The sequence below is a fragment of the Trichechus manatus genome, unplaced genomic scaffold (assembly GCF_000243295.1).
Source record: "Trichechus manatus latirostris isolate Lorelei unplaced genomic scaffold, TriManLat1.0 scaffold00151, whole genome shotgun sequence".
Classification (NCBI taxonomy): domain Eukaryota; kingdom Metazoa; phylum Chordata; class Mammalia; order Sirenia; family Trichechidae; genus Trichechus; species Trichechus manatus.
In genome coordinates this window covers 994,461-1,020,271 of record NW_004444087.1, presented here as the reverse complement: position 1 = coordinate 1,020,271, position 25,811 = coordinate 994,461, and the positions used below count along the sequence as shown (strand labels likewise).

Here is a 25,811-nt window from a genome sequence, read left to right as displayed (position 1 = left end):
GAGGGACCAGTCCCTGGAGAAGGATATCATACTGTTAAAGTAGAGGGTGAACGAAAAAGAGGAAGACCTTCAACGAGATGGATTGACACAGTGGCTGCAACAATAGGCTCAAGCATCACAATGATTGTGAGAATGGCACAGGAGTGGGTAGTGTTTTGTTCTGTTGTACATAGGTTTGCTATAAGTTGGAACTGACTTGACAGCACCTAACAATAACCCCTAACACAGGAGTTCCTGGGTGGCGCAAATGATTAAGCACTCAAGGACTAACAGAAAGGTTAGAGCTTTGAGTCCACACAGAGGTACCTTGGAAGAAAGTCCTGGTGATCTAGTTCTGAAAAATCAGCCATCGAAAACCCTTTGGAGCACAGTTCTACTCTGACACACATGGGGTCACCATGAGTCAGAGTCAACTCAGCGGTAAATGGTACTGGTCTTTGTTTGGACTCAGACTGGGCAGGTAATGACGAAAAGTATGATGCTTCAGGTGAAGGCAGGGCAGTAAGCGTAGGGGATTATCAGAAATGAGCTTTTCTCCAAAGAGAAGCTGCTTGCATAATAGTTTCTAATTCTCAGGATCAACCTTGAAAATAAATCTAGAAGAAAGACCGAATCATCGAAGTATTTTCACTCTGGCCTTAGCCCAAAAGGCATGCAGTTAGCAAAATGGGACTAATCAAGATTCCTCACTGCTTTCTGGAACATTTCCCTCTGAGCGTAGGGGAATGGCTGTAGATGCTGACTTTATTAACTGGAGTTGCAGACGAGGCTGCTCTCTCACTTTTCTTGGGCAGGTGTTCAGGAAATCATGAATTTCTCTATCCCCACATGACTCCCTGGAGTTCTCCAGGGCCCAGAACCTAAGTTTGGTTTAGTTCCAAGAATGTTGAATGCAAAACCAAATAAAAACTAGCAAGTTACAGAGTACAGTACCTAGAAAATCCTTGGAGGCTGCATTGGAGACAGCTATCATACCTCAAAAAGAATCCATTCATTTCTGAATGATTTGGAGTATGATTTCAGAGAAGAACAAAGGACAAATAAGACTTTTTTTTTTCTGCTGTTCTGAGAGTTCAGAAAGAATCTCCTTGAGTTTTTGTGAGTTTCTTGTTGCTTTTTATGTGTGATTAAACCGACCAAGTTGGGGGCCTCCTTGTTGTTGTTGTGTGCCATCAAGTCAACTCCAACTCATAGCAAACCCCATGTGACAGAGTAGAACTTCCCATAGAGTTTCTTAGGCTGTAATCTTTATGGAAGCAAATTGCCAGGTCTTTCTCCCTCGGAGCTAGTGGGTGGGTTCAAATGTCAACCTTTGCTTAGCAGCTGAGTGCTTAACAGTTGTGCCACCAGGGCTCTTTGGAACCTCCTTGGGACCTCCTCGGAGCCACCTTGGAACCTGCTTAGTGAGAAAGAAGTAGATTGTTGGCTCTTGGGCACCTTGTTCCAGGAGCACCCGTCCCCCCATGACAGTCACAGCTGAATACTGTCCCCCAAAGTGAGCCATTTACTCACTTCCTTCTTGTGGTGGAGTCAGTCCTGTTTTATCTCAGGGTAATTTTAGATAAGTAGTTTGTAACTGTCTGTGTCTTGTGCATATTAAGGCTTTAAAGGACTGGGTACATTTTGAAAATCCAATCAAATTATTTGGAAAAGGAAAAATAGCACTTTCATTCCATCTAGCAATGAGTATTGGCCCCTGCCTACTGCCATCTAAATACCGGACAGGCTCTTAATTAATTCTCTATTTGCAAAGGGAAATGTGCTAAAATTGCCACAGATAAAGATTAAAGGAGAAACAAATGCAATTTTAGGATCAATCTGCCAGAGTGGTTGAATTTTAAGAAAACATCTAGATGAGATGTAAAAAATATTCTTTCAGGAGTTGAGTAATTCTACTCTGGGAATGTTTAAAAAATGTATTGCCTCCTATCTTGTCCTCAAAGAGCATTGTCCTCAAAGAGCATTCCTGGAGCAGGAATGCCAGATACAGTCTTTGTAGGTGACACATATGATAATGATCCCACAGACTTCCCATCTCAAAACAAAAGACCAGACAGATATTTCCAATTATCTTCCTTGCCCTATTTTTTTAATTTTAGCATCGGTTTTGTATTATGACCAAAGAATTTGTTTGCCTTTTTTTAAAAAATTGAGATAATACCATATTTTTACACAAGTAATGCATGCCTTCTACGTTTGTTTGCCAACCACGCCCCCCCGCCGCGAGGTATTTTTTAAGTACTGCTGTGTCAGTTTTTTTTCCACAGGTTGCTGTAAAAAAAAATTATCATAGCGCACTTATGAAAATTCCTCGCAGGGGGGAAGGTGCGGTTGGTTGGCAAACAAACGTAGAAGACATATATTTTCATAAAAATACACAAAACAGAAAATCCCCCCTTTAAAGCGCACAGTGCAGTGATTTTTAGTATATTCACCAGGTTGCCAGTTGCTTGTGTTTTAGCAGACTTATGATCATATTCCTGTGGGTTTTCTAACTCAAACCTCTTTTCTTGGTCCACAGCTACGTTTGGAAGAAGGACAACATGATGATCAACCCTTCTAGCAGTTCTAGAATTGTGGTGGAGAAAGACGGGTCGCTCCTCATCAGTCAGACATGGTCTGGCGACATCGGAGACTACACCTGCGAAATCATTTCTGAAGGAGGGAATGACTCTCGGACGGCCCGACTGGAGGTGATGTGAGTATTGCGCTCTTTGGTATTAACGATCTCCTGATTATCTGCTCAATGGAGAAAATACTGAAGTTGTCATGGCTTTCATTTTACTTGGATCTACAATCAACGCCCATGGAAGCAGCAGTCAAGAAATCAAACGACATATTGCCTTGGGCAAATCTGCTGCAACAGACCTCTTTAAATTGTTAAAAAGCAAAGATGTCACTTTGAGGACTGAGGTGTACCCGACCCAAGCCATGGTGTTTTCACCTCATGTGCATGTGAAAACTCAACAATGAATAAGGAAGACAAAGAAGAATTAATGCCTTTGGATTATGGTGTTGGCGAAGAATATTGACTATACCACGGATTGCCAGAAAAATGAACAAATCTGTCTTGGAAGAAGGACAGCCAGAATGCACCTAAGAAGCATACTTTGGACATGTTACCAGGAGGGACCAATCCCTGGAGAAGGACATCATGTTTGGTAACGTAGAGGGTCAGCAAAAAAGAAGAAGCCCGTCAATGAGATGGACTGACTCAGTGGCTGCAACAATGGGCTCAGACATAGCAACAATTGTAAGGATGGTACAGGACTGTTGTACATAGGGTCTCTATGAGTCGGAACCGATGAACTGACTTAATGGCACCTAACAACAACAGTTATTTTTCCCCCTGCATACAGTCATCACCATTGGAACTGACTCTCAGAGAACACTTACGATGCTCACATTGTGTCTAAGTCAGCAGTGAGAGGCCATCACATCGTGCTATATAAAACCAGGTGCCGTCCAGTTGACTCTAACCATGGCACCTCCATGTGTGTCAGAGTAGAACGGTGTTCCTTAGGGTTTTCCATGGCTGATTTTTCAGAAGCAGGCCACCAGGCCTTTCTTCCTAGGTGCTAGGTGGATTCAAACTACCGACCTTTCAGGGAGTAGCTGAGTGCTTAACCGTTTGCTCCACCCAAACTAAAAAAAACAAACCCGTTGCCATGGAGTTGATTCCAACTCATAGCAACCCTACAAGACAGAGTAAAACTGCCCCATAGGGCTTCCAATGCTGTAATCTTTACAGAAGCAGACTGCCACATCTTTCTCCTGTGGAGAAGCTGGTGGGTTCAAACTGCCCGCCTTTCAGTTAGCAGCTGAGCGCTTACCACTATGCAACCAGGGCTCGTTTTGCTGCACCCGGGACCTTATTATGCTACATAGCCATGTACATTTGAAGGGTTTTTTTTTTGTGTAAGCTCAGCATTAAAATATTCCCTCCTTAGTCCAGATGGTTTGATGATTGGCTTTTAGGCTTTCATCCTCATTGATCCCCTTTTCCATGTCCCCCCATTAACATCACACTGCAATGGGCTTAATTTACCAACCACAATCAGGTAACATGGAGTTCATTTTTCCATTTAGTGACAATCAGAGCTCCCATCAGTATGAAATGTCAGGGTTGGCCCACTGAGGTGAGACTGTTCAGGGAAAGCCAGGTAGACTGTGTGTTTAAGTTAGTCTCAGCCACTTCTCCATGGGTAAATGGATACTTTCTGTTAAGTCTTTTGAAATCCTGAAACTAGCAAGTGGATACCCATTACTTCTAATCTAGACCTGCCTAGGAGTCTGTGTGCCCAGGTGGGGACTAGTGATCTCCTTATCTGTGCACTCCTTTTTCCCTCAACTCTGTCTCTGCTTGAGGAGCTCGAAGCTGAAATGCCTGCTGACCAATTTTATTTTTCTGACATGTATTTATTTGCTTTTTTAAAAATGGTGCCCTCCCAGGTAGTCCCTTTGCACAAAAGTACAAAGATAAAACAGGAAAGTAAAGAATCAAAGTAGAGCCGTTGCCAGGGCTCCAGCTTCACACGCCAAACCATCCCTGCCATGTTCCACATGCTGTGCCATTAGAAAAGGCAATTTTGAGAGATTTCTCTTACTGCACTGTGCTAACCTTGATCCAGGAAGGATTCTATATACAAAAATCACTCCCTAAAAATAGGATGTGGACACTCTGAGTGGGGCCATGCCTCATTTGTCTTTGAATCCGTAGATGCCCGCCAAGGACATTAAGAACAAAACAAAACAAAAAAACTTGCTAAGTGCTCAGCACATGGCATGATGTGTTTGTTGTACCCAGGCATACAAGAATGAATGAACAAACAGCGTTCCTCCAGTCCCCACTTGTGGAATTTGAGAGGTTAATGATGTATAGTCCTTTAGCTACTCCAGATAGCCTTTTGTTATACCTTCAGTACTGGAGAAAAGCCCCATTCCACCTGCTATTCTGTCTCCCTCTGGCAGACTCCTTGATCTCTTTGAAGGTTAGCCCCCTGTTTGCCTCCACAGCCTAGAGGCGAAGCTGGGGTCCAGGTGGTCCAGTTGTAGTATTTTTTATTATTATTGTTGAGAACATGCACAGCAGAACAAACACCAATTCAACAATTTCTACATGTACAATTCAGTGACATTGATTGCGTTCTTCAAGCTGTGCAGCCATTCTCACCCTCCTTTTTCGAATTGTTCCTCCACACATTAACTCACTAACCCCTAAGTTTCCTATCCGACTTTTTGAGTTGCAGTTGTCAATCTGATTCCACATAGATAGTTCTTTAAAAGAGCATGATGCTCAAGGCAAATATTCTTTACTAGTTAAGCTAAACTTTTGTTTGGTTTAAAGAAGACTTCAGGGGATATTTTTGGTTTAAGGTTTAAGGTATGAAGATTATGTCAGGGCAATAGTTTCGAGGGTTCATCCAACCTCAGTGGCTCCGAAAGTATGGAATCCATGAGGATTTGAAATTCTGTTCTGCATTTTCCCCCTTTTGATCAGGATTCTTCTATAGAATCTTTGATCAAAATGTTCAGTAACAGTAGCCAGGTACCATCCAGTTCTTCTGGTCTCATGGGAAAGGAGGCAGTTGTTCACAGAGACAATTAACCACACATTCCATTTCCTCCTCCTATTCCTGACTCCTTTGTTCCCCTTCCTCTAGGGCAACCACAGTATTATGACACAGATCACGCTCCAGCCTTATAAATGTGCATGGAAGTGCCGGGGTCTCCCCCACTCCCAGCCTCCAGTTCTTGGAGCACACTGCTCCTGGAATCTTTCTGCCCTGCCCATGGCCCCCCAGTTGTCTGCCTGGTGGGCCTCAGCCATCTGCTGCCTCCATGGCTTGACTGGTGTCTTCTGGACCCTGCTCATCCTTAAGGTTGAACCACAAGGTCACTGCCCTCCATTCTGGCACATGAGCATCTCCCACTGAGCTTCCCAGTACCTGCTGTAGTCCTCCATCATTGCACTGTTCATACTGGGCTATAGGAGCCTGTTTTCATGATCCTTTCCCCTGTTGCAGTATAAGCACCTTGATGGCACAGTTTTTTGCATTTGGAACACTAGACATAGTGCTTGATACACAATACCACCAGTTTCTGTTGAGTCATTTCCAACTCATGGCGACCTCGTGTCAGAGTAGAACTGTGCTCTCTAGGGTTTTCAGTGGCTGGGTTTTCAGAAGTAGACTGCCAAGTCTTTCTCCTGAGGAGCCTCTGGGTGGACTCAAACCTCCAACCTTTTGGTTAGCAGCCAAGTGCATTAACCATTTGTTTACCACACAGGGACTCCATGTTGTTGTTGTTAAGTGCTATTGAGTTACACCCAACACAACACAACCCCATGCACAACGGAATGAAACACTGCCTGGTCCTGTGCTGTCCCCATGATTGGTTGTGGATTGGAGTGTTATAATCCATAGAGACTCCATAACCCAACCCAACCCATTGCTGTTGAGTCGATTCTGACTCGTAGGTACTCAGTAAATATGTATTAGTTGGTTGGTTGGTTGATTGTTTATTCAGTCAGTAGGTTGGTTGGTTGCTCAGTTGGTTGGTAGGTTGGTGGGTTGGTTGGTTGGTTAAATGCGTGATTGAATAAATATATTTATATATGTCGTAGGCCATTAAAGGCCCTCTTTCTGATTCCCCTCACCCCACTTCTTACCTTCAATGCTCAAATGCCCTTAGCTCCCCCTGACGCCCTCCCCCCACCCTCCAAGTATATAAACAAGCTCAGATGACACTGTCAAGAACCCAGGCGCCCACTACCCCAAACGTTTGTTCAGCTCCAGTTCTGCTTCTTCCCTCCCTCCTTCCATAGCTCAGGTGGGGATCTCTTTTTTTTTATATACCACTGGGGGATGTGACCAGTGAGTTCACATAATCCATTATGCCATTTGCATTTTTAAAACTACCTTTGAGAACTCATATCATCCATCATTGGTATCAAATAAATGTTAGCATTTCATAAAGACTCCGTCAGCAGAAGCCAAATTGCATATTTCCAATAAAGTGCATTTTTTTTTATTCTGCCCAGATTTTATGTTCTACTGATTTACATATCTTCCCTACTATTTGCTTATTTGATTTCCTCTAAGTAAATACATTTTTTCAGCAAATGCTGCTGTATCTATAAAATAATAGGCTTTCTGTAATGGTAAAACACCTCATCTCTAAATTTAGAAATATTTGCAGATTTGTGATTCAAACCAATTTAGGTACAACTGGTTACAGAACTGATTTGAAGACAATTGTTCCTTGTGAATTGTTAGTGTAATAAACTCTCCACTCTTCCAAATCTGAATGAATTTGGAAAGCTGTAGGTTATATTGTGGTGTATCTTTAGACCCAAATGGGTCTTAACTGTATGACATCAGTAATGACAATAGCAATGATGGTAATAATAACTCACAATTGCAGGGCATTTTATACTTCTCAGAGAACTTTCAAATCAAACTCAGTCACATTTCCGTGATTTACTTAGATGACATAAAAAAATAAGCAAGAAAAAAATCTCGTACTGCAGAAGTGACTGAGAGGTACTTATGGCTAAACAGTCCTTCAAAAGGGCTGGAAAGCCTGTCCCCCACCGCCTCCTCAGTCTCTCCACTTCGGTGAAAAGCTATTTAGTTAAATATAGAAATTAGGAGCATTAGAAGTAGGCTTTTCAAAGATAGACCATCAGTTGGCATGCTGTCATGAGTATTTGCTCTGTGGTTAATACTTCAGTGCCCTTCTCTGGTTAAGCCTGCCCCCAGCCATGTCCCTGCCCACACATCACAGCAATGCGGTGAGGGCTGTGCTGGAGTCCCATCTCTACCTCTGCCCAGCTGTGAGAGTCTGGCCACCCTTCCTCATTTCCATGCCTCAGTTTTCCTCCTGTAAACTGGGCACAATATCATTTACCTCAAAGTGTTGTTGTGACGATTGAGTGAACCAGTGCTTATAAAATCCTAGCATGGAACCTAGCTTAGAGCAGATCCTCAATAAATCGTACCAGTGCCAATTGCCATGTCGAGTCTATGCCAACTGATAGCGACCCCATGTGTGTCACAGTAGAATAGTGCTCCATAGAGCTTTCAGTGGCTGAGTTTTTGGAAGTAGGTCACCAGGTCTTTCTTTCGAGGCACCTCTGGGTGGACTCAAACCTCCAGTCTTTTGGTTAGCAGCCAAGGACATTGACCATTTGCACCATCCAGAGACTCCCAATAAATTATATATATGTATAAAAACAAAAATACATTGCGGTCGAGTCAATTCTGACTTATAGCGACCCTATAGGACAGAGTAGAACTGCCCTATAAGGTTTCCAAGGCTGTAATATTTATGGAAGCAGACTGCCACATCTTTATCCCTTGGAGCATGGCTGGTGGGTTTGAACTGCTCACCTTTTGATGAGCAGCTGATCGCTTAATCACTGCACCACCATGGCTCCTCTTCCATAAATCATGGCTCTTAATTACCATTCTTTCCTTCCTCAATAACACCTCCCAACCCTCCTGGATCAGAGAGTTTCTGTCCCTTTTACTCTGCTTTATTTTTGCCCATGTTCATATGCCCATCTGACATAGTACTTGTCTGTTGCTGCTGAATTCTCACTGCTTAGTACAGTACCAGGTACACAGTAGGTAGTCAGTAAATGTCTGAGAAAGTGTCTCTCCAGAGTCCCTGGGTGGCACAAACAGTTACGTGCTTGGCTGCTAACCAAAAGGTTGGTCGTTCAAATCCACCCAGAGGTACCTTGTAAGAAAGGCCTTGTGATCTACTTCTAAAAAATCATCCATTGAAAACCCTGTGGAGTTCAGACGAGAATTTTAAGAGGCAGAGAGCCTAAGTTAGTGGTGGTGAAATAATACGGGCAGAGGTAAGGAGAATGGTGATGCAATGTGAAATGAAGTATGTAAGCCGCTGTCAATGAACTGGGCATGTAAAAACTATTGAGTGGGTGTATGTTTTGTTGTGTATATTTTCACCAAAAAACAAAAACCAAAAAATCCTATGAAACACAGACCAACTCTGACACACATGGGGTTGCCATGAGTTGGAATTGATTCGGCGACAACTAGTTTGGTTCTGGTTAGTTAAGTCTCTCTCTAAAAGCCCTGGTGGTGCAGTGGTTAAGCATTCGGCTGCTAACCGAAAGACCGGAGAGGCCAGAGGTTCGAACCCATCATCCGCTCCATGGGAGAAAGATGTAGCGGTCTGTGTCCATAAAGACTACAGCCTTGGAAACCCTATGGGGGCAGTTCTACTCTGTCCTATAGGGTCACCATGAGTTGGACAGCAGTGGGTTTTTTTGGACGTCTCTGTCTGCTTACTAAGTTAAAATAAGTTTGCGTATTTTGCACCACTAAGATGGGGAGGGATAGTTGGTGAGGAGTCTGTCTTATTCTTCTCTCTGAAAGGGGAGGTTTCTGCAATTCCAGATGGTCCCACGATGCCTCCTGTAAATGAACTGCACACAGGTGGCCAAGCTTTCCCGTGTGTCTTTCCAAGTAGTTTGCGAATGCCTGAAGGCCAGGCCTGGCTTTCTGGGATGGCTCTGTGTCCCCAAGCATCTTTCATCTTTCGGTATTGAACACACCAGAGGTATTGGCTCCTGAGGCTTTATGGATTGATTAATTGCTAAATCACTTAAAGGCACAATTAGTATCGCATCTTCCCTTCTGAAACCAGAAACTCGTTTGTTCTTTGGAGCCCGGCGTAGAGAGGAAACCTAATTTACAGAGCCGACTGAGAGACTGGGACCCTACGGCAGTGGGGAGGTTTCTTTCAATAAAACGACTTCTGACAAAGCCATAACAAGGAGTGAACAGTTTAATACTTTTTTGAGAGAGTTATCAAGTCCTCATCATCTTCATCTTCAGCAAGAAGTCACAGAAGATGGGTTTGACCAAGCCATTATTTGCGCGTTAAAGGGGCAGTGCTTTTTATATAGAAAAAATACTTATCCTCTTCTGCCAAAGCAATTCCCCCTGACAGCCACAATTTTACCAGTTATTTTCTCCTTAGTCTTTTTTGAAACTTTCTCAAACACACCTCGCTTCATCTCCTTCCCAAATAGTCTGGTTTTGTTGTTGTTAATTCCTGACATTATTGATGGTCTAATATGCTTGATGGCGATGTCCCCCCTTTATCCTTTAAATTACAGAATGACTTTGCAGCACTGTTCTCCGGTCTCTCCCATTTGTCACCCCATCTGCACATCATCCTCTGGGAGTAACTCTGCAGACCATTTATCTCCTTTCAAAGTTGGCAGAGAGATGCCAAGATGCAATCTTCTGCCATTAGATAAGATTTTCTGAAAGAGATTCAGAATACATTAGAGTCTCATTTATCCATCATTGATGTTCAGTCAAGTATTTCTTGCGGCTTTAATTTTCAGATAACCAAAACTTATCTTTTAAAGAAACTGTTTGCAGGTAGGATATATATTAAAAAGTTCTTTGCACTGCTAAACAGGTGATATGGAGCACAAGAGATGCTTTACAGGGGATTTTCATGGACCCCTGGTGGCTTTGCAGTGGTTAAGAGCTCGGCTGCTAACCCAAAGGTGGGTAGTTCGAATCCACCAGCCACTCCTTGGAAGCCCAAGGGCAGTTCTACTCGGTCCTATAGGGTCGCTATGAATTGGAATTGACTTGATGGCAACAGGTTTGGTTTGGGTGTTTTGGTCATGTAAGGCAGAGGCTTGAGCTAGGAAACTTCTAAATTTCCTCCCAGCCCTGAGTCTGCACTGTGTGTAGAAATCACATCTTGTGTTGGGCTGTTCTGGACAGCAGTACGAACCTCATTATTTATAGATGCAGCTTAGACAGCCATGTCCTTGACAATGCTGGGCCTCTTGGGCTCCGTGCCTTTGTGAAGTGTCTCAACACTACTTTGCTTTTGAAGTGCTTATGTCTTTTTTTTTTTTTTAAGTCTTTTTTCATTCTCTAACATCATTTGCTGTTGAGTGTGCTAACTCTGCAGAAGGGCAACCAGAAATCACACTTCTTAGCACTGGGTCCCAAGTAAGAGTCAGCGAGCCCTGGGGGAGGGCACAGGTACGGGGTACCCCATCTTACAGGGACTTTATGAGCTAATTAGGAGTTTGAATGGTGCAAGCAGTTTGCAATTGCCTGTCTACAGGTTGCCAGTTCAAACCCACCTAGCCACACCATGGGAGAAAGACCTGGCAATCAGCTCCTGTAAAGATTAAAGCCAAGAAAACCCTATGGAGCACAGTTCTACTCGGTAACACACGGGGTCGACATGAGTTGGAATTGACTCAATGGCAACAGGTTATGAGCTAATATGAGTGACATTGCTCAGCTAGAGACCTCTGATAAATGAGTGTGAACTCGACCACAATCTACAAAACACTCCAATCCCAAGAAAAAGATGTTTACTCACCTGTAAGATTACTCATTTCTAAGTGTACCTCCTACCTCCCTTCCCGTCCCCCCATCTGTCAGTGTGTTGCATGTGGTGGCTTACATGTTGCTGCGATGCTGGTATTTCAAAGACCAGCAGGGTCACTCATGGTGGACAGGTTTCAGTGAAGCTTCCAGACTCAGACTGACTAGGAAGAAAGGCCTAGAGATCTGTTTCTGAAAATCAGCCAGTGAAAACCCTATGGATCACAACGGACCAATCTCATTGGCATGGGGTTGCCATGAGTTGAGGCTGACTCACTGCAGCTAAAGCAACTACAACTCCGTGGCAGGCATTGGAGATGCTGAGACCAAGGAGAACAGCATCCACACCACAGCGGGGGAGGCGGATCTGTAAACAAATGCAGTGCGGTGGAATGGGTGCTGCTGCAGGGCTCCCAATTACGTGTGGAACTGAAAAATTTACACACTAAAGAGGGAGCCAAGAAATAGAAGTGATTGATTCTGGTCAAGAATGAACTAAGGGTGAGCTGGAGGCCCAGAGCCCGTCACAGAGGAGAAACTGTGCCTTGGAGTCTGATTGGACCTTGGGGTTGGTGTGGCCCTGCAGACCACGGTCACAGCCTCCCAGACGCACAGAGCTCATGGGATGGCTTGGCTCAGGTGCTGCAGGTTGTCTTTAGGGCTGTGGTGTTTGATGCTTTCAGGACAGGGTCTAGCATGGAGGGTCAGAGGGGCTTTGGCCACCTGGCTATGGGAGGGGTGGGCCGTGGAGCAACATAAACGGGTCTGCATTTAAGAGGGATCACTCTGAGATTGTCACCCTTGAGTATTGTGCCCTTTTAAAAAATCATCTCTGTAAGACCAAAAGGACAACAGCTATTCTAAAGCATAGTGGGGAAGGTTGGGGGGCAGGGAGTTTAAGTCAACAGGAGTGGAATAACTAGAATGGAAATAACGAGAATGTTGATACAATGTGAAGGATGTGACCAGTGTCACTGATCATTATGTCTAGAAACTGTTGAATGGGAAAGGATTTTGTGGTGTATATTTTCCCCAAAAATGAAGTGAAATATTATTTTTTTAAAAGAGATGAAGAATCACTCTGGGGACAGTAGGGAAGATTCTTGCAGGTGGGAGCGGCAGCAAGCAGAACAGTCAGGAGGGTTTCACACACGGTTCATGGCATACGGAGAGCTGGTGACCTGGACTGAGGGCTGGCTGGGGGATGGAGCAGAGGCTTGCTACAATAGGTGAGATTTAGTGACTAATTAGATTATCGCGAAGATCTGGGGGACAGTCCTGGAGCGTGAAGACGCCTGTGTGCCATCCACTGAGAAGAATGAACAAATCAGAGCACTGTTTTTGTTGGGAAGAATGATACATACATGACTCATTGCCCACTCCTAGCGATGTTGTTGAAGTTATTTCCTGCCCAGTTGTGAGATGCCGTTTTATGAGCTCCCCAGGGTCTTGTGTGTGTAGATTTTCAAGGTCTAGTGCGCAAATGGTTAAGTGCGTGGCTGCTAACTGAAAGGTTGGTGGTTCGAGTCCGCTCAGAGGTGCCTCAGAAGAAAGGCCTGGAATTCTACTTCTGAAAAATCAGTCACTGAAAACCCTATAGAGCACAGTTCTACTCTGACACCCATGGGTCACCATGAGTCGTTGTTTGGTTTTTAGAGTTGTATGCTTTGCTTCCAAGCTGATGTTTATTGTGTCAGAAAATCTTATATTTTAGGAAATGTCTTATTTGGATATGTTTATCCTGGTTTATTCAGGAGCCCTGGTGGCGGCAAAATGGTTAAGCACTCAACTGCTAACCAAAAGGTGGGCAGTTTGAACATATTCGGCTGCTCTGCAGGGAGGAAGACCTGGCAATCTGCTCCCGTAAAGATTACAGCTAAGAAAACCCTATGCGGCAGTTCTACTCTGTCACATGGGGCCACTATGAGTCAGGATTGACTCGGTGTCACACAACAACAAAAACATCTAGGTTTATTCCTAGTCTGTTTTCAGGTGGGACTGTTTCAACAACTTTGGTTGGTTTGGTTTCAGACCAGATTTTGAAATAAAAAAAAAAGAAGGAGAAATGTGACTCTCGGGAGAAGTAGGATAGATATTTTTACTCTGGCAATTTGCTCCCTGTTGGGCTTTATCAGAAATCTAACAGAGGATTGGTTGTTGGAGAACTAAGATAGAAATAGCAGCTCCTTTTCTGATTTAAAACTTAATTCACAATTTAAGAGAAAACAAGGAGGCATTGCAAGGCTCGAGTTTATTCTTTATTATTCTAATTTAAAGTCGCCGTCCACATTAGAAATACTAGTTTGTTTATAAGCGGTATGCGTGGGTTAGAGGGAGCTGTGTTTCTTAGGTAGCTGCAACCACATAACAGCTTAATAAATTTCAAAGTATAATGAGTACATTTTTTAAATTAAAAATATCGAGTATAATTACAGCTTTTTGTTCTGACCCATGTGGGTCAGCAGTAGTTGATGTCTGAGAGAGACCAGAAACTAGTTAGTGGGTGAGCTGGGTCACACTCAGCGTCTGCTCTCCCCAGCACTGCCGAGGGACATTTATCGAAGGGGCAGCCAACCAGAGCGACCACAATACAGGGTCCTGCTCCCAGATTTATGGAACGTAAAGGTTAAATGCTGCACTCCGGCAGCTTATAATTTTACGGTTGTAGAATTTAGTGGGAGAAACTCTGCAGTTAAGTTTTGTAGCATTGTCACCAGTAAATCCCAGTAAAGACCTTTTTCTATCAGGAACCTCTTTCCAGAATTTATTTGCTTTAAATGCATTTCCATTTTTATAGCCTAGCCAATGTGTTATTTGCCATTTCCATGGGGTTTTAGTACGTGTTTTCACCACATTTCCCCTCAAAATGCTTCCCCCATATCTCCATTACCCAACAGAAGACAGAAGGACAATGTAACCTCATGCTGCCAATAAATGAAGCAGCTGTGTTGTCTGAGAACACATATGGCCACTGTGGCTAGTGGCTCCATATGGCCAGTGTTGGAAACTTCCAGATTAAATTGCATTTTTCCAGGTCTTTTCCTGTTTATATGTTGTTGTTGTGGGGTGCAGTCGAGTCAATTCTGACTCATAGTGACCCCATGTGACAGAGTAGACCTGAGAGCAGATCACCAGGTCTTGTCTCCCGCAGAGCCTCTGAGTGGGTTCAAACTGCCAGCCTTTTGGTCAGCGGCTGACCCCTTAACCATTTATGCCACCAGGGCTCCTCCTGTTGATATAGTTTACTGCATTTCCACTACTTTTCCAGCTTTGAGTTGTAAAAACAAATTGTTGACCAGGTTTTCTCAGTTGAATAATATACTGTGTAAAATTGACACTCCTACTCCCCCCACTTAAATAAGTGTTGTTAGTAGCTACCATATGGACTAAACCAAATTACGTGCTGAACACAAAATGGCATTGTGAATAGGTTTAAGTTCTGGGTTTTTTTTTTTTTTTTTTTTTTTTTTTTTTTGGTTTTTTTTTTTTTTTTTTTGGTAGGGGTGGTTAGTATTTGTGTCTGGGGCATATTTTATGTCCTTCATTTTCAAAATATGACACACCAGGACTATTTAAGGTGAGGACCCAGGCTAACCCTCAATTGTGACTGCAAATCAATTCTGAAAGTCTGACTGCATTTTTTTCTTTTTTTCCTTTCATTCCTTTTTATCCAAGTGAGCTGCCTCATCCCCCCCAGAACCTCCTGGCCAGCCTGAACACTTCCCAGAGCCACACTGTGATGCTCTCCTGGGTGCGGCCCTTCGACGGAAACAGCCCGGTCCTTTATTACATTGTGGAGGTTTCAGAGAACAGTAAGTAGAGAAGCGAAATTGTCACCATGGACAATAATGAGATTCCCATCTGTGCTTTCCTTAACCTTTACTTCTGGCTCAGAACACAAACAACTAGTAAAACATTAGTATGCTTTGCGGGGTTTCAAGTCAAAGAGAGAACTTGCTTTAGGACGGGTATAAGGCAGTGTGAGGCCTGGAGCGGAGAGAGAAGTAGTTATGGGCCCTCTTCTGAGGGCATGGAATTGGGGGCCAAGGCCCAACAGGATGGCCATCCACCCAGTCAACATGGGCTTCCCTAAGCAAAGGTGTCCAGTACAGCATTGTGCCTAGGATGGAACTTTAAAATGGCTTAATAATGCCTCCCGCTTGGGGCTGACATGAGAGATAATCATAATAGTAGTAATAACAACAACAATACATGTAATAATAAGGCCAACAATAATAATAACAACATTAATGACAATAATGTTGTTAGAGGACTAAGGTGCACCTGACCCAAGCAGTGACATTTTCAGTCACTTCATAGGCATGCAAAAGCTGGACAATGAATAAGGAAGATCAAAGACAAATTGATGCCTTTGAATTATGGTGTTGATGAAGAATATTTAATATACCATGGACTGCCAAAAGAACAAACAAATTTGTCTTGGAAGAAGGACAGCCAGAATGCTCCTAGAAGCAAGGATGGCTATACTTCCTCTCACATACTTTGGATATGTTATCAGGAGGGACCAGTCCCTGGAGAAGGACATCATGCTTGGTAAAGTAGAGGGTCAGCAAAAAAGAGGAAGTCCCTTAACAAGATGGACTGACACAGTGGGTGCAACAATGGGCTTAAGCATAACAACGGTTGTGAGGATGGTGCAGGATGGGGTCATATTTTGTTCTGTTGTACATGGGGTCGCTATGAATCGGAACTGGCACCTAACAATAGCAACAACAGCAGTAGTAATAATAACAACATCTTTGGCTGTTTTCTCTGGGGTAGACATTGTGCTAAGTGTTCAGCGGGCCCTCACCTTCCCCGACCTCTCTGCAGCATTTCACACTGTCATTCCTGCCCTCCTCATTCAACCTTCTCCTTCCATAATGTCCCAGCAGCCTCTGCTTTCCTCCAACCTCGCTGTCCCTTTTCCCTCATCTTCTTGGCCAGCTGGGTAGCGTATTCCACAGGATTCACCGGGCTACTCCTCACTGCCCTGCCCACAATCTCCCCCTAGGAAATCTCATGCTCCCGAAAAACCAAACCCCTTGCCGTCGAGTTGATTCCAACTCATAGTGACCCTATAGACAGAGTAGAACTGCCTCATAGGTTTTCCAAGGCTGTAAGCTTTATGGAAGAAGACTGCCACATCTTTCTTCTGCTGAGCAGCTGGTGAGTTTGAACCACTGACCTTTTGGTTAGCAACCAAGTGCTTAATCACAGCACAATTAGGGCTATTTGAAATCTCATGCAGCCCTGTGATTTAAAAAAAAAAAAAAAACAAAAAAGGCATCTTCTCCTGGATGGCACTCACATTTGTGTTTCATCCCAGACCTCAGGATCACATACCACGCCCGGTTACTTGACATCTCTATCTGGTTGTCTCAAAGACATCTCAAACTCAACTTCTTGAAACTGCATTTGCTGATTCTTCTTTCTGTAACCCTAACCCTGTTCTCAGCTCATTACGCAGCCTTTCTAATCTCAGTACCACTGCCATCCATCACTGTACTACAGAAGTCTAGGCACAGTCCCAGCTCCTGTCCCTCGCCCCTTCACCAAAGTCCTCTAGCTTGTGCTCTGGGAGCTACTGCAACCTGCCCCCACCCTCCATCTTCCAGATCCTCACGATCTCTCATTAGCGTGACTGCAGCAGCTCCCAACTGTCCTCTACTTCTACTTTTGCCTTCTTCCCAATCATTCTTCATACAAGCGATGGTACTCGTCTTCTTAGAATAGAACCATATCACACCCCTGTAGGAACCCTGCAGGACTTCTGGCTGCATCGAGAACACCCACAGTCCTGGATTCCTCACCAGCTCAGCTTACCCTGCCCACTCTGCTCCTGGCTCCACCTGTGCCCACCACACTGGTTGCATTTGGCTCCCCAGATGGCCATGTCTCCCATCTCAGAGCCAGTTCCCTGGCCTGGGGCTCTCACAGGCTGTGTCGTTACCTTCACCATTGTCCATGGCCTCTTAGCCAAAGTGCGTCAGCTCAGTTCCACCCTTTAGTGCCCTAGTTAGACTCCTCCTTATTAGCTCATCCTGTTTTCCAGACTCCCTCCCCAAGTAGGGTAGAGCTGGCCAGACCACCTGTAGCCTGGCTCTAATGATTGTTAGTTTCTTTGGCCTGTGGTTTGTCTCATATGATACTGTTGTTATAAATGGGTCCCTGTTCTCAGGACAGCTAGTGATGGTGCTCTCCCTACTGACCCTCACTGAAACCTGACTCCATGAAACCCCACCTGTATTCTTGGCCTTGCCTACTGCTTTTGTTTGGTTTTCCAAGAGCTGAAAGCACATTCACTTACAAACATAAGTTTGTAAATCTTTATATTTACAAAACCCCTCTCTAACCAAATTTTTACAGGCTTTCCTATAAACACATTTTGGCTTGCATTCCAGCAGGTATAGCTCACTCAGTTTTACGTTGGAAAGTTTTTTAAAACATTATATACACAAAAAAACCATCTAACAAATTTTTTTAAACTTCCCTGAAGAGAGATTTTTACATGCTTGCCAGAGTGTGACACACGTTTCACAGAGGTAACTGTGTAACTGTTATGTCCAAAAAAAGCATTCTTAAACACACTGTGTGAACAGTTCCTTATGATGAGAGTATTTCATGCTTTCATGATGTGTAAACACACTTAGTCACAGAGATAAGTTCATAAAACTTATACCTCAACTTATTGTGCTTTGCAGATACTGCGTTTTTTACAAATTGAAGGTTTGTGGCAACCCTGCATTGAGCAAGCCTATGGCGCCACTTTTCCAATAGCATATGCTCACTTCACGTCTGTGTCATGTTTTGGTAATTCTTGTAATATTTCAAACTTTTTCATTATTATTGTATCTGTTACGGTGATCTGTGATAAGTGATTCTTGATGTTATTATTGTAATTGTTTTGGGATGCCACAAACCGTGCCCATATAACACAGCAAACTTAATCAACAAATGTTGTTTGTGTTCTGACTGCTCCACCGACTGGCTATTCCCCCCGTCTCTCTCCCTCTCCTTGGGCTTCCCTATTTCTTGAGACACAATACTACTGAAATTAGTCCAATTAATAATCCTACAGTGACCTCTAAGTGTTCAATGGAAAGGAAGAGTCACATGTGTCTCACTTTAAATCAAAAGCTAGAAATAATTAAGCTTAGTGAGGAAGTCATGTCGAAAGCCAAGATAGGTCAAAAGCTAGGCCTCTTGTGCCAGACTGTTAGCCAAGTTGTGAATGCAAAGGAAAAGTTCTTGAAGGAAATTAAAAGTAATACTCCAGTAAACATATAAATGATAACGAAGCAAAATAGCCTTATTGCTGATATGAGAAAGTTTTTGTGATCTGCATAAAAGATCACACCAGTCACAACATTCCATTAAGCCCAAACCTAATCCAGAGCAAGGCCCTAACCCTCTTCAATTCTATGAAGGCTGAGAGAGGTGAGGAAGCTTCAGAAGAAAAGTTTGAAGCTAGCAGAGGTTGTTTCATGAGGTTTAAGGAAAGAAACCGTCTCCATAACATAAAGTGCAAGGTGAAGCAGCAAGTGCTGATGTAGAAGCTGCAGCAAGTTATCCAGAAGATCTAGCTAAGATAATTGATGAAGGTGGCTACACTAAACAACAGATTTTCAATGTAGACAAAACAGCCCTATACTGGAAGGAGATACCATCTAGGACTTTCATAGTTAGGGAAGAGAAGTCAATGCCTGGCTTTAAAGCTTCAAAGGACAGTCTGATCCTCTTGTTAGGGGCTAATGCTGCTTGTGACTTTAAGTTGAAGCCAATGCTCATTTACCATTCCGAAAATCCTAGGACCCTTAAGAATTATGTTAAATTTACCCTGCCTTTGCTCTATAAATGGAACAGCAAAGTCCCGATGACAGCACATTATTTTACAACATGGTTTACTGAATATTTTAAGTCCACTGTTGAGACCTACTGCTCAGAAAAAAAAAAGATTCCTTTCAAAATATTACCGCTCATTGACAATGCACCTGGTCACCCAAGAGCTCTGATGGAGATGTACAAGCAGATTAATGACATTTTGATGCCTACTAACACAGTATCCATTCTGCAGCTTATGGACCAAGGAGTAATTTCGACTTTCAAGTCTTATTATTTATGAAATACATTTTGTAATGCTGTAGCTGCCATAGATAGTGAGTCCTGTGGTGGATCTGGGCAAAGTAAACTGAAAACCTTCTGGAAAGGATTCACCATTCTAGATGCCATTAAGAACATTCATGATTCATGGGAGGAGGTCAAAATACCAGCATTAACAGGAGTTTGGAAGAAGTTGATTCCAACCCTCATGGATGACTTTGAAGGATTCAAGACTTCAGTGGAGGAAGTAACTGCAGATGTGGTGAAAATAACAAGAAAATTAGAAGTGCAACCTAAATATGTGACTGAATTGCTGCAATCACATGATAAAACTTTAACGGATGAGGAGTTGCTTCTTATGGATGAGCAAAGAAAATGATTTCTTGAGATGGGATCTACTCCTGGTGAAGATGCTATAAACATTATTGAAATGACAACAAAAGATTTAGAATATTACATAAACTTAGTTGATAAAGCAGTGGTAGGGTTTTAGAGGATTGACTCTAATTTTGAAAGAAGTTCCCACTGTAGGTAAAATGCTATCAAACAGTATCACATGCTACAGAGAAATCTTTCGTGAAAGAAAGAGTCAATTGATGCAGCAAACTTCGTTGTTGTCTTATTTTAAGAAATTGCCACAACCACCCCAACCTTCAGCAACCACCACCCTGATTAGTCAGCAGCCATCAACATCGAGACAAGACCTTCTAGCAGCGAAAAGATTACCATTCGTTTGAGGCTTAGATGATGGTTAGCATTTTTTAATTAACGCATGTACATTTTTTTAGACAAAATGCTATTGCACACTTAATAAACTACAGTATAGTGTAAACATAACTTTTATTTGCACTGGGAAATCAAAAAATTCATGTGACTCGTTTTATTGCTATATTGCAGTGGTCTGGAACCAAACCCTCAATATCTCCGAGTTAAGCCTCTATTCATGAAACCCCTATCTAATGAAATCTTTAAATACTTATCTATATACAAATTGAGACATGCTTTCCAGAGGGTTCAGCACACTCCATTTCTTTTTTGTTTGTTTGTTTTAATTTTTTGTTCTTCCCTTTGGTGAAGGTATACACAGCCAAAAGTATATATAGGCTGCTAGCCTAAAGGTCGATGGTTCAAATCCATGTAGCAGCTCAGCAGGAGAGAGACCTGACAATCTGCTCCCAAGAAGATCACAGCTTAGAAAACCCTATGGGACAGCTGTACTCTGCTCTAGGGTCGTTATGAGTTGAAATGGACTCAATGGTACACAACAACAAGTACAACATACACTCTTTCAAGAATTTTTACAAGTACAGTTCAGTGACATTGGTTACCTTCTTCAAGTTAGGCTCCTGTTCTCGCTATCCTTTTCTACATTATTCCACCACCACTATCTTAAACTCACTGCCCACTAAGCTTCCCGTGCAACCTTTCGGGTTATGGCCCTACCTACTTCTGACAGCAGAAACATCCGACTGTTCTGTTACGGCTCTTCACATGCTCACCTCGACCTGTATACTCCTCCTATACTTAATGGACTTAGCTGAATTTGTTTCTCTAAATTGTCTTTTATACCTCTCCTCGCCTCATATAAAAGATTCCGCCTTCTGACCCTGGCACCGTATACCACAGCAGGTACTGCTTGTGTTCTCACTGACAGCCGAGGACGCTGAGGGGTAGAGAGTGTAAGTGACTTCCCCAGGCCACACAGCTGGTGGTAGTGACGTTGAGATTCCACCCAGGGCAGTTTGACCCAAAGCTTGGTCTTCCTGAGTGTCAAGCGTCCACAGAGGCGGTTCCGGGAGCTGGATCTTCCCTCTTGCCCTTCAGCATGGCACTGAGTGAATCAGGCAGCCAGTGGCTCTTTGGTTTCAGTCTGTGTGAACTGAAGGCAGCCATTCTGTGTATCTAGAGAGCCTTTATTGGAATTGGAAGCCACTCAACCCAGCTCACCGAGGGAGGCCCCAAAGGAGGCATTTGGTTTCCATTTCTCATGTGCCTAAGTTTACACCCTTGGCTTCGGCGGCTTCCTTTCTGAGCTCTGTCTGAAAATGAGGAGGCACATTTCCAGTCCCTATCCCTCTTACTGGGGACATCTCTGGCCACTGATCAGACTTTGCCTTACAGAGAGGATGGGATGTGGGTGGAAACAGGCTTGCATGCAGACATCCAGCCTTGGTTTTGTCTTAGCCACTCCAATCAAAGAGGAAAGGGATTGGCATGAATTAAAGTAACCTTTGTGGGAAGGTAAGTTCTTTCTGAGGATTTCGTAGGCCTGCAACTTATATAACCCATTGCCATCGAGTTGATGCTGACTCATTGGCCTGCAGTCTGATCAAAATAGGACTTGCCAGTCTTCAGTATGGAGAGCAGATAACAGGAGCCAAGCTCTTGCCTGTAGAAATCTGACAATATTCACCTTGACAGGGACCCATTAGGCTACAGTGTCCTTGTGATCAGGGACTGTGTGTTATTCATCATTGTAACCCCAGTCTCTACCATTTATTAGGCCCTCAACAAGTGCATAGAAATGAATTTCTCACGTAGCTTCCCCTCTGATGGACTCAATGTCTTGGACCATCTTGCAAAGGGGAAGTGTTCTAGCTTGGTGCCCCAGTTTACACAAAATACGGCATTGCTTCAAAACGCCATGCCAACTATTTTCTCAATAAATCATGAGTTCTTCCAGCCAGACAGCATGCCTAAGTAGGAAGCAGTTGTATGTACAACCATCCATCCATTTATTTACTCATTCATTCACTTGTCCATTCAACAGTGACTCTCTAGTGGGCATCTGCTCTGTAGCAGGCACTCGGCTGGGAGCTGGGACTCAGAGATGGAGAGATCAGCGTCTGCTGGTTAAGAACAAGGAGATGGTCAGACCCACTAGCTCACCCTAGCACGTAAAAACCAAACCAAACCAGTTGCCATCAAGTCGATTCTGACTCATGGTGAACTCATGCATGCAGAGTAAACTGTGCTCCACAGGGTTTTCAATGACACCTCTGAGTGGACTCGAACTGTCCACCTTTTAGTTAGCAGCTGAGCACTTAACCATTTGCACCACCCAGGGACTCCCTACCATGTAAGAAGCACCCATTGCTCAGGCACATACAAAGTGCTGCAGGCACATGTGAGAGAGGGAGCACTCTGCCTTAGAATGTGATGGGGAATAAATCAGAGAAAGCCTTCAAGGGGATGGCATGAGACCCGAGCGAGATGGAGGACAGGGGGCCAGCACCAGGAAAGGCCCCGAAGTGTCAGCCTCAAGGCATACTTAGAAACAATAAATTGTCTAATGGGACTACAGCTTGGTGGCGTAGGGGGTCATGTGATAATATCTGTTTGGGGAATTCTTCCAACTCACATATCACTCTTCCTCCATAGCTTTCCTTGACCCACATCCCCATCAAGCCCAGGAAGAATTAACTTTTCCCTCCTCAGGGTTCCTATGCCATTATAGTCATTACTTGATGAGTGTTTGTTTATTACATTCTACAGTAGTAGTTGGTTTATATGCCTGTCTGCTAGCAGGAACCCCTTAAGGGCAGGGTCCATGTATTAGTACTCTTTGTGTCTGTGGTCCCCAGCACAGGGTCTGACATGTACTGGGCAACTCTGTAGGTGTTGAATGGCTTCCTCTCTTGAAAAAGGTGATGAAGAGGCTCATTGGTGCCTCGTTAACTCTGAGGTTAACTAACTCTCCTGGCTGGCCTTGTCCTGGAGCTGGATGGGATTCCCAGTTGTTTTTCCTTTGGAGCCACCAGTGTAGGTATTATCATGTGAAGAATCTGAAGTGGATAAGATGGTTGTCTGTGGGCTGGTACAGATTTCAACCACCTAAAGTAAGGCTGTGACCTTTGCTTAAATAGCTTGTGCTGCTATTAGTTGACTGCATATCCCTCTGTCCGAGCCAGTAGGAGGACCTGCACTGTCTTCTGGGCCAGTGGTCTGGCTTGCATTTTTATTAGGAATTAGTGCCTTTAAGAAGCAGCTGAACATGCTGGCTAATTATGGTTGAAAGAACAGCTTCGCAGCAAGTACACTGAGATAAAAATTATATTTGGTCCACATTCAGTGCTGTGCAAGTGGACAATATTAGGTAATCCCATCCCATCGGTCTGTTTGTTCAGCTACTTGCATGCCCTTTGCAGCCCATGCCTCCTGGCAGGCTGATTAGAATGCCGTTCTCCTGGAAATCATGGCGCTTGCAGGGCCAAACTGAGGGACTTAATGGTGGAGGCTGGTGCTTAGTAACACCTGCCCTTCTGACATCCCAGCCGTCACAGAAGTGCCTCTTTAATGCTTTATGGAGCGGAACTCTGGAACTGGACCGGAGCTGCTGCCCAAGTCCTTGAGTAGAGTAAACCCTGTGTGGAGACTATGTTTGGCCCTCTGCAGGCACGTGGAGTTAACCTCTCTGTAGAAGTGTGATGTGTTTTTGTTCTAGGAACCTCTTTGCTCAGCTGGAGGCTCAGAGAGCGGTGGGCAGTGGCCACCTTGCTGGGGCAAGGTCCAGAGCCAAGGCAGGGCAGGGCAGCCTGGTGAGTGGAAATCTGCTCTGAGGGTCAGGACAGGTGGAGGGTGAGGGGGCCTGGAGAGGGTACAGGGACTCTTGATGGCTCAATGGTGAAGACCCACTCTATCATTTTATAAACAGGCTGAGAATTCTGATGATTAGCAAAAGCACTTTACTCACTCCCTAGAAGATTAAGAATAATTTTACTTTGAGATTATTATGACTACAAGGGGGAGACTAGATTGTGAAAGATTTTGAAGTGGACCAAGAATAAGATTATTGGTGTCTCATCTAGCCCCCTTCAGGGTTATATGATTCTACAGGGGCCTGCTCTTTTCATTGTCTTTGGGTTATTTTACAACTCTGTAAATTTTAGAAAACTTATAGTCGTGCAACTGAGTCTTGGTCGGTATAAATGCAAATAAATTTTGTCTAGTAGAATACAGTTGGCTACTGCCCTGTAGTTACTGACCAGTCGTATATCGGTTTGTAAATTCATTTTAGCATTCCTGATTATCTCTATGTATGTGTTGTTTGAATTCTCCTTTGATGTAGTTGTAACACCTCCCTGGTTTCCTCATTAGTTAACTAATGAGTTAACTAAAATCTCTGACACGTGTTCATTTCACATTTGTAGGACAGCCATGATTTTCTCTTTCCTTGTTTAATTTATCCTTTAACCTGAGTGAATCAGCATCACTCAAGATTAGAAATCCAGATGCTCTTCTAATGCATTACCATGAGCTTCCATGGAATCCTGATAGATGGGGAAGACAATCTTAGTTCTCAAACTGAACCCCTGCATGTTTTCCATGTGTTGGACTAAGACATTCTGCTGTAAAATACAATAGTGGCAGTCTATTACGTATCTGTAAGAAAAAAGTAATTTTTTTTCCAATGAATTTTTTTAAACCTTGGACATGCTGCCACATTTCTCCTGGTAAGTACTAGCAGATAACAAACATATTTATGTGGAAAAAAAAATTCAGAATACTTCATCCTATTTAGTTCTACTGTTGTTCAGTAGATATGATTGTTCATACTTGTGATTTTATATTATACCTTAGTATTTCAATTTACTTAAAATCTAAAAGAACTTTTTTGTTACTTGATTGTTATTTAAAGTTATATGCCATCATTAATAAAAACTTAGGAATTACTTAAAGCATGAAGAATAAAAAGAACCACTACAATCCCTTGATGTCCAAAGCCATCCTTCCACCCATGCCCTTGACTTCTCTCCTCTACCTCCTGGACTTGGCCCATCCCTTAATCCCTCTCTGTCCCTTGTCTTCAAGTTCTCCCTCTCTGCTGCCTCCTTTTGCCTCAAAGGAGTGGTCTCTGTTCATTATCCCCACCTCCTAATTGCTCATTCATTCCACCCACTCTCTTCTCCTGAAGATGTGTCACCACTGTTCTAAAGGACAGAGCCAGGGATACTTCTCAGTCGTCATCCTCCTGGATGTCTCTGCATCTGATGCTCTTGTCTCCTCACTCCCTCAGAGCTCTATTCCCTGGGCTTGGCTCCCATGACCCTCTTCACTCTACCTCTTCTCTTCTCTCTCTCACCATTTTCTCTGACTCTCCTGAAGATGTCATTTCTTCTCCTGCCCCTTAAACGGTGTTCCTTAGATTTCCTTGCTCAGTGCACTGCTCTCCTCATTCCACATGCTCCCGTAGGTGATCTCACCTCCACTCATGGTTCACCTTTCATACACGTGCTAGCAACTCCCAACCTGGACCTCTCCCCTGAGCCTCAGATTCATGTGACCAAATGACTTCTAGATATC

At 43.6% G+C, this 25,811-nt stretch overlaps 1 protein-coding gene across 1 annotated transcript in view; it reads left to right on the top strand.

The window, feature by feature from the left end:
- The window catches only part of SDK1 (sidekick cell adhesion molecule 1), an 819,863-nt gene that overhangs the window by 470,190 nt on the left and 323,862 nt on the right, over nucleotides 1-25,811 (top strand). Inside the window, exons 12-13 of the mRNA XM_004385956.1 lie at nucleotides 2,522-2,698; nucleotides 15,081-15,217. Of these exons, the coding sequence (XP_004386013.1) occupies nucleotides 2,522-2,698; nucleotides 15,081-15,217 (314 nt within the window). The remainder of the gene's footprint in view (nucleotides 1-2,521; nucleotides 2,699-15,080; nucleotides 15,218-25,811) is intronic.